This window comes from Falco rusticolus, chromosome 1 (genome assembly GCF_015220075.1).
Source record: "Falco rusticolus isolate bFalRus1 chromosome 1, bFalRus1.pri, whole genome shotgun sequence".
Lineage (NCBI taxonomy): Eukaryota > Metazoa > Chordata > Aves > Falconiformes > Falconidae > Falco > Falco rusticolus.
In genome coordinates this window covers 82221552-82239272 of record NC_051187.1, presented here as the reverse complement: position 1 = coordinate 82239272, position 17721 = coordinate 82221552, and the positions used below count along the sequence as shown (strand labels likewise).

At 44.8% G+C, this 17721-nt stretch overlaps 1 protein-coding gene across 3 annotated transcripts in view; it reads left to right on the top strand.

Moving 5' to 3' along the window:
- The window catches only part of FGFRL1 (fibroblast growth factor receptor like 1), a 179088-nt gene extending 161776 nt beyond the window's left edge, over window positions 1–17312 (top strand). For all 3 annotated transcript variants that reach the window (XM_037387007.1, XM_037387017.1, XM_037386998.1), the window contains 4 exons: window positions 2651–2731; window positions 8065–8349; window positions 12251–12604; window positions 15482–17312. In XM_037387007.1, the coding sequence (XP_037242904.1) occupies window positions 2651–2731; window positions 8065–8349; window positions 12251–12604; window positions 15482–15891 (1130 nt within the window). In that variant the 3' untranslated portion in view covers window positions 15892–17312. The remainder of the gene's footprint in view (window positions 1–2650; window positions 2732–8064; window positions 8350–12250; window positions 12605–15481) is intronic.
- The last annotated feature ends 409 nt before the right edge of the window (window positions 17313–17721 follow it).

Sequence of the window (17721 nt, the reverse complement as noted above, 5' to 3'; positions counted from 1 at the left end):
TACTCCTCAGGTTTGCGATTTGTCAGGATAACAACCAAAGAAGCATCTTCAAAGGATCAAACAGATTCAGAGCAATTTTACTTACATCAAACGCTTGGCAGCATGTCAAGGGGCGTTGAGAACGCCAGTCAGTGTAGGCAGGAGGAGTGCACATGGGCTGATATACTGTAACATGAGGCGGGAGGCGAGGGAGGATACACTGCTTTTTGTACATCAAGCTGAGTAGGATTAAGATATAATTGACAGAACATCGCCACTTAAACATCTTAACCACTTTTAAGATATTCGGCAGTTAACAATGGGCAGGAATCCTACATCTCTGACCGCAGTTTTTCTTTCTTTTCTGTTACCCAATGCATTTTTCTAATTGTGCTAAGGGATTTACTAAGTTCTCTGTCAGAGAGCATCCAAGATTTCATTCATAGTACTACTGATATTTATGTGAAAAATTGTGCAAGTGCCAGAAGATAATCAATTCAGTATTTTGACTGAAAGGAGACAATCTGTCATATGCAAGCCATCATATATAATGGGTATATATGTATTCCCTGCATTTGTCTTGCCAAGGTTGTAAAAATAAATTTTCAAAAAGCAGCACATGGGTTACTTGCCTCCTCTGTAACACAGGCTGTGGGCCAGCCTCAGCGGAGCCTCGATGGTACGTTTGCACTCGTGGCACTTGGTGAGAGTTGATGTTTCCTGAAGAGTTGATGTTTCCTGAGTGTGACTGCATTTCACATGCTTCCCTGCAGTTTGGGCTGGGAGCTGGCCAGGGCACCCGGGAAAGCCTCTGGGTTTCCAGTGATGGATGGAGGTGAGAGAAGGTGGGAAGGGGCAGTCAGCTGCAGTGAGCTGCTGAAGTAAGAGCATGGCGTGCTGCTGCCCTGAAAGTTTTCTTTTCCCCTTGAAGTGACAGCTGTACATGCCTCCAGGGGAAACTGTGCCGAAGTAACCACAAGGAGAAGAACCTGCCAGGGTCGAAGGGGGGACAAACCCATATGGTATTGCGGGCTTTCTGCTTAAGGGACAGCGGCAAATGAGAGGGGAGCATGTGCTGGCGTAAAATGCCCCATGCTGAAGAGACAGGATGATTTTCCAAAATAGCAGAAACTGGGGTCAGGATGGGGTTAAACACACATTCTCTCAGAGAGACTGCACATGTTTATGCACTGAACACTGTTTAAGCACAACCCAACTTCTGAAACAACTGTAGAGAGCAGTTCTATTTGTCTATTTTGGGGACAGATGGGACGGGACGATCATGGTCACGTATAAGCTGAGCTAAGTTTTTCCTCTCTGCTGTAGAGATTATAGAATGAAATTTCCTCTCTTTTTCTCATGAGACCTTTTTCTTATGGGTTTTAGGGGCTGGGCATTTGGAGGGATTCATTCCTTAGGTCAGATATTTCTACTTCTCTTGATTATTATTTTTTTTTACACCGTTGTGGAGCAGTTCCTTATTGAGGTGAATTTTTCCCAGCCTTCACCTGACCTGTCTCTGAAAATCAAACTTCACACACTTCATTGTGCTTTAACTAGGAGCTGAGCAGCTCTTGAGCAAGATCTTCACCTCAAATCCAGCTGCTGTATGGGGTGTGCCACCTATAGTGCACAGGAGTAGCCTTGGAAGAGCCATACTTTGCTGTGTCATCACCTGTAGGTCTGAAGTCCCTCAGGTGGACGTCCTTCCTGGTGTGATGCATTGCTGTAAGAATGAAAAGGATGCTCTGAGCTGAATACTTGTGCAGTGCAAGTTGGGCTGTTACTGGAGGGGAAAGAACTTCACATCTGGGCACTGCAGAGGTGTGAGGCCACCAGCATCACCTGAGTTGCAGAAGGAGGCTCAGGGCACTCTCCTACTCCCTTGGCCCTTGTGGAGACCTTGTAGGTGGCCACATCACAGCAGCAATTTGAAGTGGGGGCTGCTAGAGAAGTGGGTGTTTCACCTGGTGATGATTTCTATTTCTTCTAGCAGTACAGGGCACAGAGCTGAGATGTTGATGCTGCTCTGTGGTAGTGGCATAGACAGCCAGAGTGATAAGGGATGAAGCGGTATGTCAATACAGGTGGATGGGTTTGTTAATTAAAAAAACCCCAACCAAACAGCTTTTCAATTCACTATTGCTTTCTCCAGCCATAGCTTTGCATTCAGCATTTCTGGGGGGCTCATTTGACCCTAGACCTACTTGCTTTCCTGATTTTGTGTGGAAGCTGAAAAGTGAATTAGTGGCCCTAATTCCACTGCTTGTGCTTGGTGTGACTTATCACATAAGTCTTCCTCCACCTCCTAGGTTTAATTATCTGTAATTTTGATTTATACCATTATTTGCATACAAGGTACAACAGACCAGTTCCTCCTAGGGAACAGCAACCTGTAAACGTAAACAAAGAGGCTTTTGTCAGCTATTAATGGAAACACTGATTAATCTCCCGTTGCTTTGGTAGCCTGCCGAAAAGCTCATAAAGTGGCAAACTAAATTGTTCATTATACTGGCCAGGCTGTAGGTGCCAGGTTGTGGATGCCAAATGTATATTGAATGTGTTTCAGCTGCATGGTGCCTTCAGGAGGAAATGCAAACTCTTGTTATCATGCTGCTGTGCTGCAGGAAACCTCCTTAACATCTTCCTTTTCCTTTCCTTTCCTTTGCAGATGATGCCAGCTCAGGAAAGGAAAGCCAGGTACCTGAAGGCTCTAATGGGGAATATGAAGATCATTCTGGGAAGCAATGGGGTAAGGAGCAGTGTATGCTTTTTGGTTTTCCTTGGTTCTTGGTTCAGTGCTGTTCACGTGGCATGTTTCTCAGTTGCTGAAGAAAAGGAAAGACAGAGCGACTGCAGTGAGTTCTCCCTACAGATGGTCAAATAAAATCCAGAGTGTCAGCTGAATGTGTTAGTGTGAATGGATCCCATCCAAGGGTCCTTCTGTGAAATGCAGCCCGTGGTCCGCTCTAGGGCCCCCTGCCATATACCCCAGCATGGTTCTCCCTTGCATTTGTTTTTCTGGGCAGTGACTTTCTTTTGCGTGTGCAGCTATTATAGCTTTCATAGACTCTATATAAAAGGCATATTGACTTTTACAGCAATATTTCCAAAAGCCTTCAGTGCCAACATAACACTGATCCCACTGAGGGCAAATGGGAGGTCTGACTTCACTTCAGGAGAATTAGCATTAGGCCAAAGCTGAGTATTTTTTCAAATTACCCTCTCTTTTAGACACCTGCATGAATTTCTGTAAGCCCTGGACTGTTCAAGCATAGGATTTTGATGCTGTTGCAGAGCTTTGGGGAACTGCTAAAATCTCACTTGGAACAGGTTCTGAATCACCGCAAGACTTGCAGGTCCAAAGTTTGGTCCTTGAAGGACAGTAAGTTATCAGGCTCATGCCAAACAGCTTTTGGCCATTACTGACAGGAGTGTGATGTGAGTTTATGACCTTGAGACATGAAGCACAGCATTTCTATTTTGCTCTTGCAGTACATCCCTCCTTTTAATTTTATAATACAGAGATGGCTTTGTACCATATTCATGGCCAGGGAGTAACCTCATAGCAATAGTAGGGGTGTAACCTGTCAAGCTTTCACCATATGAGTCCCCACCTCTTGAGCTGAGGCCAGTTTTCTTCAGGAGCTGGCAAGCAAGGGATGTGGTGTGCTGTGGTATAGTCCAGGCCACACCTGGAGGAGGCAGTGCCATAATACCTTTGAATTACAGATTCATCTGAGACTGAGGAAGGTAACCTCCAGTCGTTCTGGAAAAGGATGACAGCATTTGAGAGCTTGTGAAAGGGTGGCTTAGATAAACTACAGGTCAGGAGCTCTTCAGGAGAGATTCAGCAGCTAGCAAGCAAAGCTGCCATCTCTCCACTCTTAATTAATGTGGTGGAGATAGGGGCAGACATTGAATGCCATGGCAGATGTGCTCCTTGTAGAACTGGTGGATGATGGATCAATACAACAATAATATTACGCAAAAAGATGTAAGCACTGCTAAAATTATTTGGCATTGACAATACCATATCAGATTGCGTCTAATTCTGTGCTGCCATGGCCCAGTCCTCCTTTGTGCTGCAGTGTTCCTGCACCTCTGTTTTTATCCTCTTCCTCCTGTCTCCTCTCCCAGATCAGGGAAGTGGCTGGGACAGGCCACACAGCCCCCAGAGCCCTTTCCATCCAGCAGTGTTCACCAGCAAATTGCTTGTGTGAGCTGATGTGCTAGCAGGGTCAGTGTGTGTCTGCAGGTTTCTGGAGGATGATGGGTGGAGGATTGTGTTTGCAGGGTCCTGGGCCCTGGAGAAGTGGAAGAGGAAAAACAGTAAAAAAAAGCTCCACTTTGCTTTCCAACTACCATCATTGACTGGTGTCACTGTGGAGAAGTCCTGCCCCCATCAAGAGCAGGGAGCTGAGGTGGGGAAAGATGGATAGCCCCATCCACATCTTCCCACAACTGAACGAGCTCTTATCCAAAAGACTTGAAAGTATTTCAATACTTAGTCATATCATGACACTTTTGTATGGATATCATGAAAGTTTGAAGTGGTACTGACTATCACTGTGTGGAGGTAATTGTGATGGGTTGCAGCAGGCTATATGTTTTAGTTAACCATCTTGAGTTTGCATGAGCAACATCTAACAGGAGCCTCTGGGACTAATCCATGCACCTGGAGGTGTCCCACAGGGAGAGGAGACTGCAGAATTCCTTCCCAGGTCTTTGTGCTGACAGCTTTCTGTTCCTTTTAATTTTCATTAGCTTGAATAAATTTTCATGGTAAACAGCATTTCAGCAAGGAACATGTACACAACACTGTCTCTTTGTCCCCATCCACTTGTGTTTTCCCTTGCTCTTGTGTGTGGCATTATTTATACTGTACAAATGTGTGGTTCATGTTTATGAAGCAAACGCCAAGTGATGCGGAGGAGAGCAAGCATGTGAAGTATAAATAACACAGAGGCACTTTTAATGGCCTTCACTGGCACTCCAACAAGCAAAACTTTTGTAAATGGTGCAGATTTGGGGACAGACATCTACTAGCACCAACTCAAAAGAGACTTTTTCTGCCTTTCTCATACTGCTGCTTCTCCCACTTCCTCCTTTGTGCTCGCTGGGTCTCTTTTTTGCTTTTATGTGTGTCTCTCTCTCTCTTTCTCCTTTTTTTGTTAACTGGCTTTTTTAAACTTCTCCAATTCAGGCTTTTGTCGAGGAAACATTCAGCACTGTGTAAATGGGATCTGGTTTCAGCATATTGCACCCAGTCGGGAGCAGCTTTTGAGACCACATAATCACTTAACCTTCTTTAAACAGAAGAATAAAGAAAGACAGAAAGAGCCAAAGAAGTTTAGCTTTACCTGTAGTTTGGGATGTATCTGGGCAACAACGTACGAGGAGTGAATGCAAAACTCCAGACAGATTCATGGGAGTCACAGTGGGAGGAAACCCAGAAATGTTATTGGCCTGCTTTTTTGGAGAGGAAAGGGTTTCTGTCTCACAATGCTCTTACTGAGCTGGGACACCACCAAGTCCTTATGAAATATTGTTGTGCAAGCAGGGAAGAGGTGAGGGGAGGTGAGAGCTTAGATTCACTCGCTAGACCCTTCACTCTGCATGGGCAGTGTGACTGTCCTGTCCCCAGCCTGCTCTTTGGTGTGTTAGCCCCAGCCCAGGAATCCCATCCGATGAGCATCTACACATCCCTGGACCTGCAGTTCCTGGTCTCAAAGTAAATTGCTGTTATATTAGAGGATATCTGTTCAGGCCCATTTCACAGCTGGTTCTTAGCATCTTCATGCACCTTGCAGACATTTACTCGATTTCCACGACAGCCTTTATCGGCATGTCTCCTTCAGTTCAAACTTTAATTTCAGTCTGTCATTGCTCACAACATGCAGCTCTGACAGGGTTAATTGTCTTTCTGGGAGGGTGATTGTTTTTGCTGGGAGGGGGCCTCCTCTTGCAGCAAACTCCCAAGGATATACCCAGCAATTTCTGCACTGTGACCTGTGGAGTGGGTTAGTATGTCACACTTGCTGTTCAGCTGTCACAGCAAGGACTTTCAGTGCTGGAGTTGCTCCGGTTCATTAGATTACACATGAAAGCCTCTGTATGGAGAGTAAAGCATTTCTAAGCAAGAGTTTGAAATAACATGAAATGGCTGGGACCCAAAATGACAGCCAAGGGGGGCAAGGGAAGGCTGCAGAGACAGATGCAGATGGTTTCCCCTACAAAGAAGGACTCTGAAGAGAGGGGTATGCCAAAGGGTGTCTTCCGAGTGGGAGGGATGTTGGGCAAGGCTGCAGAGGGGTAAGGACTAAGAGATATGTTCACAGACCTTAAAGGGCAATGGCTGCCATTCCCCAGTGCCTGGAAAGAGGAAGCTGCAGACCAGCCTCCTCCATCCAGCAAAGCTCTGCTGTAATGCACATCCCAGAGCAGGGCTGGCTCTCTAGTAGGGCATCCCACCCCTCTGTGCTGTAGCTAACTTCCCCGATACCTGAATCACAGTGTTCCCAGCTTGCTTTGGTGTGTTATGTGCTGCTGAGGTTGTGACTTTCTAGCTGCCGTTGGTGAAGGCCAGTGGCTGGTGGGCATAATTCAACCCAGTGTGCCATGGGACAGGCCACTCATTACCTGTTTCTCTTATTTACTACAAAAAGGATCAGGGAGGATTTACCAGGGCAGTGCAAAATTGCAGGGACACTGCCCTTTGGGGCTGAAGACTAAGATCATGGTAAGCAAGAGACAGGGTTCAAAAGCAGGGGGAGAAATCTGTTGTGGAAATGCTGAATGGACTTGAAGAAAATGGCTTTGCCAAAATAAAAAGACAGGTGAATTTGGCAGGAGTATTTTGGGTGTTGGGAGAACATACCAACTGGGAGTCAGCAGTGGTGTTAATCTTAGCAGGAGACGGCAGTTAGAAGTGCCCCGGACTGCTATCGCATAATTAAAAGGTAGCTGCGATGAATTTGTAATTTCTTTTGAATTCTTCATTGCAGGATACAATTCTACAAGCTGTTGCCTTGCAATAGATCATGTTCTATTGCTTCAACTGTCTTAAAAGTTTGCAAACATCTTTTTCTTCCTATTGATTAGGTAGACCAACTCATGACTTTGCAGGAAAACTCTCTGCAATTTCAGTAAAGCTATTAGGGTATAAAGGTGCCACCTCTTTCCCTCTGTAATTCTGACATAATCTGAATTAAGTTAGGTGCAGTCAAGTTTCAGACTTTGCCTCGTGGGAACCTTGCATTTCTCTAGTGTTCTTGTCACTGCTGTTAGAAATGCTGGTGATTTCCTTGCTAAGACAAGGTGACAGTCTTAACCCATGATTCTGTCACCAGCAGCTATTGCTTCAGCTTTTCCATTTTCGGGATGGGCTGGCATGAGGTATTTTCTAATAACAAACTCAAGGCGTTTTTTGGGAGGTCTTTCCATTTGTTTGTTTGCTTCTTTGGGCCTTTCAGTGTAAATGCTTCATAAATTAGTGTTGAATGAATTGCATACATTTAAGTTCAGATCAAGATACAAAAAGTCTGGCACACTTCTAAGACTTTCCTACATATTGAAAAGATGTTGACTCTTCCTAAGTCCCATTAAAACCAGTGGCAACTAAGGGGCAAAACATCTCCAGAAAAGGAAGCTTCAAGTGACCAGCAAAAGGTTTAGAAAATGGTCAGCCTGACAGGAATCTGAGGTTTTTCCTTTGGTCTTGGCTAAGGGCTTGCATTTGTGGCATGGAATATGGTAACAATTATAATGTGATTACGGGACTGCATTTTGCCTTCAGTGACAGTGGCACGATTTTGGTATTATTTTGTGAGATGGTCTGACACAGTTGCCTTATGGACATGGAGAAGTTCCAGGGTTGTGCTATGCAGAACGCTAATGCAGTGGCCACAGCAGTCCAGTAGACATTCAAATGTGTCAGGTTGGATCGATATCTCCAGAGTTATACACTGGTATGGATGGGGCTGCTGGGTGCATCTCAAGCAAATTCGGCTGTAACATTTGACAGTGGTATCCTTCTTTGCATCCCCTTTGCTCACCACAGTCAATTTTTCATGCCTTTTGCAGCCCGGCCCAGGTTCACGCAGCCCGCCAAGATGAGACGGAGAGTGATCGCCCGTCCTGTCGGCAGCTCCATCCGCCTGAAGTGCGTGGCCAGTGGGAACCCACGGCCCGACATCACGTGGCTGAAGGACAATAAGCCCCTCACACCTCAAGAGATTGGGGAGAACAAGAAGAAGAAGTGGACACTGAACCTGAAGAACCTAAAGCCAGAGGACAGCGGGAAATACACCTGCCGGGTGTTTAACAAAGTTGGGGAAATTAATGCAACATACAAAGTTGAAGTAATCCGTAAGTGCAGTGTCTGGGGTGGAAAGGCAGGGAGGGAGCTTTGAGAAGGGGGCTGGGTGGGTAAAGAGACTGATGGCAAGTGTGCAGTGCTGATAACTGGACACAGAAATGGGAAAGTATTAAAAACATCAGCAGAGACAGGGCAAGTATTGCCAAAAGTCTAGAATAAACCTAACACCTGGGCAAGACAGAGTAGCAACATGCAATTTAGTAGCAGAAATGAGGAGGGAAACCTGGGAAACAGTCATCTCTAAGGGCATCTGCATGGTAAAAGTTCACTATTGCCCAGCTCAATTTTATACTACCAATGGACTCAGTTCAAGGACGGCCTGAGAACTAACTGAGAAAGCCCTTTCATGTGCCACAGAAGAGGGGTGGAAATATTTAGGATGGTCCAGATTACTCTATCAGAGCGGTAACAGGGTGAAACCAATCAATTGAAAATGTAGATAGCTGTGATAGGAGGCCCACTTCATTAGAGAAGTCTCCCAAGGGAATTAGCAGAAACCTTATCACTAAAGTGATTAGCCAGACCAGGCTTTAGGGCAAGATTTTAAAAAAACATTTGGGTATCTGAAAGTTCAGGTGGGTACAAACGAGATACTAAAAAAAACCCCCAAAACCTACTGGGGTCCTGTCTGTATCTTTAGGTGCCTGTGTAGCTTTAAAGATTCAGCCCTTAGAAGATGAGCTGGGGGGGATTACCCTGCATTGTGGTGGGGTAAATTGCTTTTGTTACTCTCTAGCTATTCTGATTCTTGCTGTCTAATCTCCTGTTTCCCCTATTATTAGTGAAGGTAATTATACTCAAATCCTACCTAAGTCTATCAGAGAAGAGCTCTCATTCTTAGATCATTGTCCTTTGTCTGTGACATCATCATAAGTTGTCACGGAAGTAATTACAGAGCAGCCAACTCACGAAAGTAGAGAAGATGAGCTGAGTGGAGGGAAAATTGAACAGCCTTTGTTAATGAGGAGCAGAGGCGTGGAGGGCTATTTGCAGCCACATGGAAAGCATGTTGTTTGCCTGTCTGTGAGTGCATTTTAGCATGTGAAAGTTTGTCCCAGTGCGAAAGATTGTTCTTAAAGGTAAAGATCTGCTCTGTGATAAGTCCTTTCTCTAGAATCACAGGAATTAAAAGCACATGTGGGGAGCTCTGTTGGGCTCCAAAGGCACAAACCTGCTGGACATCTGGGATTGATAAAGATGCAGCTGTGTGGAGACAGTAAAAACATGTGTTTACACTAAAACCAGGAGCAGAGACAGGGAAATGAATCAAGCCCCATCCTAATGGCAGCTGTGGCATTTTCAGTTCATCAAAACCAGACAGCACCATGAACAAACCCCTTTCTGTGTCCCTGTTTATCTTAGTTTTTATCAACTTAAAGATGTATGTAACCTTTGTTTTCATTAGCTTTTGCTGGCTAGGAGTGAAAACAGTAACCAAAGCTGGAACCAGAGTCAAAGAGATAAGGGCATTAAGCAGTTTTCAGACATCTTTCTATTTTTAACATCGTTCTGTGGAGCATTACAGGTTTTATTCAATTTCCTCCGTTTTTCCCCCCCTGAGCCTCCACTCCTAAGTCCTGCTTATCTGAGTCTCAGTCTCCCCAGCTGCGATTCCTGCTCGTAGTCCCAAGGCAAAGCCTATAGAGACCACTCTGGTATTCTTCTTTCCCAAGCACATCTTTAGAGCCCTTATTATTGAAAGTATCCTGAGTTTTTGAAAGAGGGTCCATTGTTCAGTCCTCTCACCCCAAAGCCAGTGCTGGTGGGAGCTGCTTTGTTACGTGCTCAATCCAACAGTGTTCACCGTCACAAGAGGTTGATGGTTGCCAGCAGTTACCACCCACTGTGATACCATAATTTCTCTCTGTGCCTAGGATAAAGATTTGCAGTACCACCTTGTCTGGAAACTGTGACTGATTTCTCTGTTGCTAGCATGAAAAAAAAAAATAAATCCAAACATTCCTTAGAATGAGGGATGTATTTTTCCTTTGACTTTATGTGGTGTTGACACAACCTGAGGCTTATGATCATGCTGGAAAGGATGGTCTTGTGAACGTCTTGTGTTTAATTTTCTTCCCTACCATCTTGTTTCCTTCATCAGATGAGACTTGAGGCAAAAAAAATGTGAGAAGGGAAGGGTTTTGTTATTGGCTAGAAAAGAAAAAGCCTTCTGAGATCTTCCTCCAAAAAAATTTGCTCCATAGTGAGTGTGGGGACGATTAGTCTGAAGAAATAAATAATAAAAGCAGGGAGGTAAGGATGAAGAGAAGATCTTCCTCACTGGTAGTACCTGTGGTTTCAGCTTCCCCAGCAGTGGATGACATGGCATGGGATGGCTTCCAGTAGAGTTTGGTCCCCAGCTATCAGGTCCAGGAACAGAGGTGACAGATATCTGCTGAAGGACTCCCAGAAAAAAAATGAGACAATATTGATATCCTGCCATTAGTCCATGAAAGAAGGGGCCTTTTCCCATGCGATTTTGTCTGTCCTTAGGGGACATTTGGGAAGACCAAAAGGAGAAGGTACATGTCACTGTCCCCAGAGTGGTAGTAGCCATAGTGGTTCTGGTGTGGACTTTCAATAGATATGTACTTTTAAATAATCTGATTAAAAAATGAGGTTGTATCTGAGAATACGTATTGCACTGTAATAGGCACGGTAGTAAGACACAGCATCACAGAACCACAGGATGGCTGAGGTTGGAAGGAACCTCTGGAGGTCACCTGGTCCAACCTCCCCTGCTCAAGCAGGGTCACCTAGATCTGGTTGCCCAGGACCATGTCCAGTCGGCTTTTGAATATCACCAATGATGGAGATGCCACAGTCTCTCTGGACAACCTGTGCCAGTGCTCAATCACCCTCACAGAGTAAAGAAGTGTTTCCTGATGTATAGAAGGACCCTCCTGTGTTTCAGTTTGTGCCCACTGCCTCTGGTCCTTTCACTGGGCACCACTGAAAAAAGCCTGGCTTCATCTTCTTTACACTCACTCTTCAGGTATTTATAAACATCAATAAGACATCGTCAGGGTCAATATCAAGGGAACATTTACAGTGAAATAATCCACTTCATTCACGTTTAGACCTGTACTACTGCCCAGATTTAATCCTGATATGGGTTTTGGCCTTTTTGGCTAGTATCAGGCCATTTATCTTCCATGGTCAAGACTCAAGAGAGATTGCCACAGCCTCTGACTGTGTAGATCGAGCTACATCATTAAGATCCCATTATTCTGGGATATGGTCCCTGATACATGAGGGTAAGTGGGAGTACACTTTTGTCATCTCATAGCTGTGATGTACAGCAAGGGAATGGGGAAATTCAGCAGTCTGGACAAAGAGCAGAAACACCAGGTCTGACTTCTGTGGTGTCAAGTCATACCACCACAAACTGGGTACCCAAATATAAATGCTTCATGAGTGACATGAGAGAGAAGAAACACAGCAAAGAGAAAACCCTTGTATAGGAGGTTCTTAGGACCCCGTTTGCTTAGCAGTTAAGAGGGTTGTTCAGTGTACAGAAGAGAGGGCTGAAAATGTGAGAGCTAAAAGGGAGGGCAAACTTTTCTCCAGGTCTGATGCAGACAGAGTAAGTCACTTCCATATTAGAAACAGGAAGATTCAGGATGAACATGAGAAAAGACTTGCTAAGCCTCAGTCAATGGAGGAGTTGTCTGGTGAGACTAGAGAGCATTCACGATTAGAGGGTTTGGCAGAGGCTGAGCAAGTTTGTATCAGGAGTTTTGCAGAAGTCTCAGCCTGCCTTGGGGCAGGGAGTTGGACTAGACAAATATTTTGCATCCCTCCTACACCTTTTCCCTATGTTTCTGCAATCATAAGTTAATGAGCTTGGCAAACACCTTTTTTCATGGAGCTCCCTGTGTTTTTTTGCAGAGAGGACAAGATCCAAGCCCATCCTGACAGGGACGCACCCTGTCAACACAACAGTAGACTACGGTGGGACCACGTCCTTTCAGTGCAAAGTCCGCAGTGATGTCAAACCTGTCATCCAGTGGCTGAAAAGGGTGGAGTATGGCACAGAGAGCAAGTACAACTCAACCATCGATGTTGGGGGACAGAAGTTTGTTGTGCTGCCCACGGGAGAAGTCTGGTCCCGTCCCGATGGCTCCTACCTGAACAAACTAATGATTACTCGAGCCAAGGAAGAGGATGCAGGGATGTACATTTGCCTAGGGGCAAACACCATGGGCTACAGCTTTCGCAGTGCTTTTCTCACAGTCCTGCCAGGTGAGTTATGCCTTTTTTTCCTCCCCATCTGAACCCGTAGTCTGCATCATGTTATTTATTAATACAACTACTGATGCCCATTAGGCTCCATGGCCCTCGGTGATGCCCAGTTCTGATAAGAATGAATGAGGGACTAAATCAACCCTGATATAAATCAGCCCCTGCTGAAATCCTCTTGATGATGTTTCCTTTTCTCCCTTCTTGGGGAATAATGGTTCCAGCAAGGTGAAATGAAATGAATTATCTGTTCCTGTACAGAAGAGGAGCTGGGAAAGGATACCACAGTTGCAGGCACTACATCACTTCAGTGATAAGGTGCAGGACATGAGAGGGGAACTGAACAGCAGCAGTTTCCAGTCCCATTCCCTTACACTTCTTCTTTCTTTTGCTCTTGTTTGTATTGCTTTTACTGGTTAAAGGAAACAATGATATGAGCCCATAAAATGAGAGAATAAAAACTGTCCCGGTCACAACGAAAAGAAAAGAATGAGTGTGACAGAGAGAGGGGTTGATTAGTTAAATTCTTACCCAATGATCCCCTGGGGACTTTTGTACCAAACTCACAGCTGCTTCCTTCTCTCCCCAGACCTCAGAGCTGGTGGCCACGTCTGACTGAGGCTGTATCAAGTGTGCTTGAGGCACTTTGTTACTTGCTCCTTTGCCTCCTGACTTTGCAGTTCTGCCCTGATAAATATTTTTTGTGTTGAAAAGGGCATTTCTTTCTGCCTCATCTTGCTGTGTGAATCTAGCTTCAGATCCACCGGTTTTATGACAAAAATCAATCTCACTGCTTTTTCTTCCCTTCACCATCACAAGACCAGCACAACTAAGAGAGTGCAGGTGCTGGAGCCAGTATCAGAACATTTTAGCTCTTAGGCCTGATGGGGTGTCTCCAGTCAAGACACCAGAAAGAAACAGAGATCATTAACTCTCCCAGGCTGTTAGGACTGGTTTTCTGTGTGGGTAGTGGGGAAGATGCTTGTGACTCCTGTAACTACGGCAGCACATCTTGTCCTGTTCACTGATTGCCAATGCTCTGTGTCTCAGCAGCCGCCCAGAGTCACTGGCTTGAATTTTGATACTGACAATGGGCTGCCAAGTAAGAGAATGCTCATGGCATCTTCTGCATCACTTAGACTGAGGACAAAACTCCCAACTGGAAAGCCTGTCAGTCCTAAAGAGAAGGCTGTGTGGGTGGGATATGACTCAAATCCTCTGGGAGTTTCTGAACTATGAGACTCCAATCCAGCTCCTGCTGAAATCAGTGGGAGACTTTCCATTGATTTTAATGGGACTATAATGAGGCCTCGTACCAGAAGCAAAGCCTGCAGGCCTGTCGTTATTGGCAGTGTCGGAGAAGGAGAACCCAGCTTGCCCTCAAAGGCAAAGATGTGGTTTCAAGGCCATGAGTTAAAAACCACCGTCTTGCTTGTGAATCTACCAGATTTTACATAGACAGCTCTGAAGAACAGCATAGATGAATATCAAAACACTTTCATTTCAGCCCAGCAAAGGATTTCTGCCAACCAACATGAAGACTGTTGTTTTCGTGGTCAGCATCATGGGTCAGTTCTCTGATCCTGTCTTGCTTTGAGCAGCGGGCTGGACCAGATGACCTCCAGACTCCCCTTCCAGCCTAAATTATTCTGTAATTTCCAGTGCTGGTGAATCAAAGCTTTGTCTATGGAGGTCAATAGTATAGGTCCTTCTAACTTCAAAGAGACCACATGGTATATATTTAATATTTCAAACTAGCCATAGGATTATTTGTCAAGGAGAGAAAAAGACAGTAGTGTCTTAAAGAACTTTGGCTTGAAAGTTAAGCAATATATTTTTTAATTTAACATATTGGGTGATTTGGATAGCCTGTGGTTTTCAATTTCTTCAGTGTCTCCCTGCAAGCTGAATTCTGTGCCTAGGTACTTTTTAGGGCTTTGGAAATCCCAGGTGGCAGATATTTAGATGGGGATTTTAATAGCTAGGATCCTACCCCAGGACGCCTCCTGGGGTAAATCAAGAGATCCGGCTGAGAAAATGGAGTGGCTACCCAGGGATATGCAGGCTGCCAACAGCAGAGCGGGGAAGGGGGAGGTAAGTGTGAAAGATGCTGTCTGAAGCATCTTATCTCCTCTGGTAGCTTAATTTGCTACCCCTGGAAAGCCAATGGCAGCTTCAAAGAGACTGGTGAATGTAGATCCCATTTGGTGTAGGGAGTTGGACACACACTTTAATGCCAAGTGAACTTTCAGTTCTCCATGGCCTGGGCACCAAAGAGGGGACATCAGCTCACCTACATTTTTCCCATCCTCCATCTTCCAGCCACACAGGACCTCCAAAATATCACATTCATGCTGCCTTCCTCGGCAGAGCACTGCTGAGTGGCTCCGGTATCGCTAGATAGGGGTACTGAAGAGTATCTAAAGCCCACGCAGACCTGCCAGAGGTGAGTGGGCAATGTGCCATGGCTCTGCACAACCTGGTCGTGCCTCCTGGGCTGCTGACATGGAGGTATTACTGACACGTCCCGTGTTGTGTCCTTCAATCTGGGCAGTGAAGCCCACTTCATTGCAGAGTGAGGGTTTTGGGAAACTCTCAGGCTGGCTCTAGTGTGTCCATTAAAGCTTGGATAAGAAAGTTAAAGAATCCTCCAAAGACTTCTCCCCCAACCAGAGAAAATGAGTTGCTTGTCCTTCCAGGAGCACTGAAAAGCAAAGCAGTTACCAAACATGTGCTGGCTTGATTTCTCCCTTGTTACTTGGTCTGGCAGGGTTGCCAGACAGCCTGTACAAAAGCCAGCCCAAGTGTGACATCTGTTTTGAATCCAGTTTGCCTGCATTTAATTAACTCTTTCTGTCTCTCTCCTGCTGTAATGTCCAGATCCCAAGCCTCCGAGTGCACCTGTACCCCCTTCCTCGGCCAGCAGCCTGCCCTGGCCCGTGATCATCGGCATCCCTGCCGGAGCTGTCTTCATCTTTGGGACAATCCTCTTGTGGCTTTGCCAGACCAAGAAGAAACCCTGCTCCCCTCCAGCTGCTGCCCCCGTGCACCGACCGCAGCCCCGGGACAGGATCTGTGTCTCCCAGGTCCCTGACAAAGACTGCATCTCCTCCATAAACTATGAGGAATATGTCGCGCAGCAGCAGCATTTACTGTCCCAAGGGCCTGCACTCGCCCCGGCCATGGCATCCAAAATGTACCCAAAGATTTACACGGACATCCACACCCACACCCACTCGCATGTGGAAGGCAAAGTCCATCAGCACCAGCACATTCAGTACCAGTGCTAAGAGGACAGCCGTGTACAGTAGCTTGTTTGGGCTTTTCCTCGTGGTACCTCAGAAGAGACTGCTCCAAGTCAGCTCACACTGCCAGCAATAGGCAAAGCAGACAGAAAAGAATATATATGTAATTTTAAATATATATATACATATATATATAATTGTATATGCGTGTGTGTATGTGTGTATATATATGTGTATATATCTATATCTATCTATATAAATATATATATAATAGAGAAAGACAGAGAGAGAAAAGAGATTTTTTTTTTTATTATTGCAATCAGGATGTAGCTGAGGAATAATGAAGGAACTCCAAATCTCAGCAGAGAGGCAGCCATCTCCAACAGTGGAGCCTTCCCAGATTTTTTAATCAAGGTGGCAACAAGTGAGACAGGACACAGGGATGTGAACCACCACCTCCTTCCTTGTTTGCTAAAAGGAACAAGAAGAGCAAGAGGTGACTGTGGTGCTTTTCTGGATGGGCACTGCTGTTCTTGTGCCTGCTGCACATCACTTGTTTTGGTGGGAAGCCGCCAGACCCATCCTGCTCTGAGTGACTCGAGCTCTAAAGTAGCTGAGGTTTAGTGCTAAAGCATGAGGAAACATCAGCAATTCACTTTTTCCAGGGGAAAAAATTGACACAAGAGGGTCTGGAAAACCTGATTTCTGTTCACAACGTGAAATGCTGAAAGCTTCTCAATCATGGTCATTTACTCTGAAACGCTAATCAAGGTAGTTGCTTCAATTTCTGCAAGTTGAAGGCATCATGTTTCCCATGGGGTGTTCTGCAGATCAAACTGCAAGTGTTCCGCTCCCCTGGTCCTAGGACTCAGTGCCACTACCAGGAAAAAGGAAAGAAGGAAATAGGAACATTGTACAGGACACCTTTATATTTATATTTAAGAAATAATAATAATTAATAATAATAATAATTGAACTGCTGATGGTGAAGAAAGCAAAACACGCTGTCCTTCTCTGATGGCTCACAGTGACAAGCTACTGGATTTTCTACGTCAATGCAAAATACATGAAAACATTAGAAAAAAGAGTAAGAAAGAAGTAGAATGAAATAATAATATTGTAGGAAGAAATGCATTTGAGAAATACTCACCTAGGTTGTGTGTGGTTGTCCCCTCCCATCAGATAACATTTTGGAAATGATACAACTTTGTTGCAGTTCAAACAACAGTAAAAACAGAAAGAAGAGAAAATAAATAAGGACCATATTAAATACCTATATGGACTGGAAATGAATCCAATTGCAAATATAAAACCTTTGTAATTCTATATAGAGTTTAAACAGAAGTCATGTATATTTAATTTATTTTGTTAAACAAGAAAAAAATGTATGATATTTTCCTCAAAACAGGCATTTCTATACGTATTTTTGATCAAAGAAAATAAAGATTTTTTTTTCAGGTTCTATAGATGCCATGCTGAGAATACACTCCATGTAGCATGTGACCAACTGTTATTCTCCTAACCTTGGTCATCTATCTCTATGCCTTTTTACACTAGCCACGTGTAATCTCATAACATCATCTCAGGTACTGCTGGTGCCATCCTTTCCATCAGTAACTGGCTTTTCCCGCTGTTTATATTCTGGCTGTGAGGGTCTGCAGTGGCCTGATTGCTTCTCATGGACCCCTTGTCATCTTCAGTAGCAAAGTTCTCTGCTCACAGGGAAATCAGTTTCACTATGCATTTTTTTTTTGGGGGGGGGGTGGGTATGAGGGGCAGGGAGGTTACATTTTTTTTTTAAGCACAAACCTGCAATGGGTTTTCTTTTTAAAAGAAGACTTTGCAAATCAAGAGATAATCATTTCTTGAGCCTGT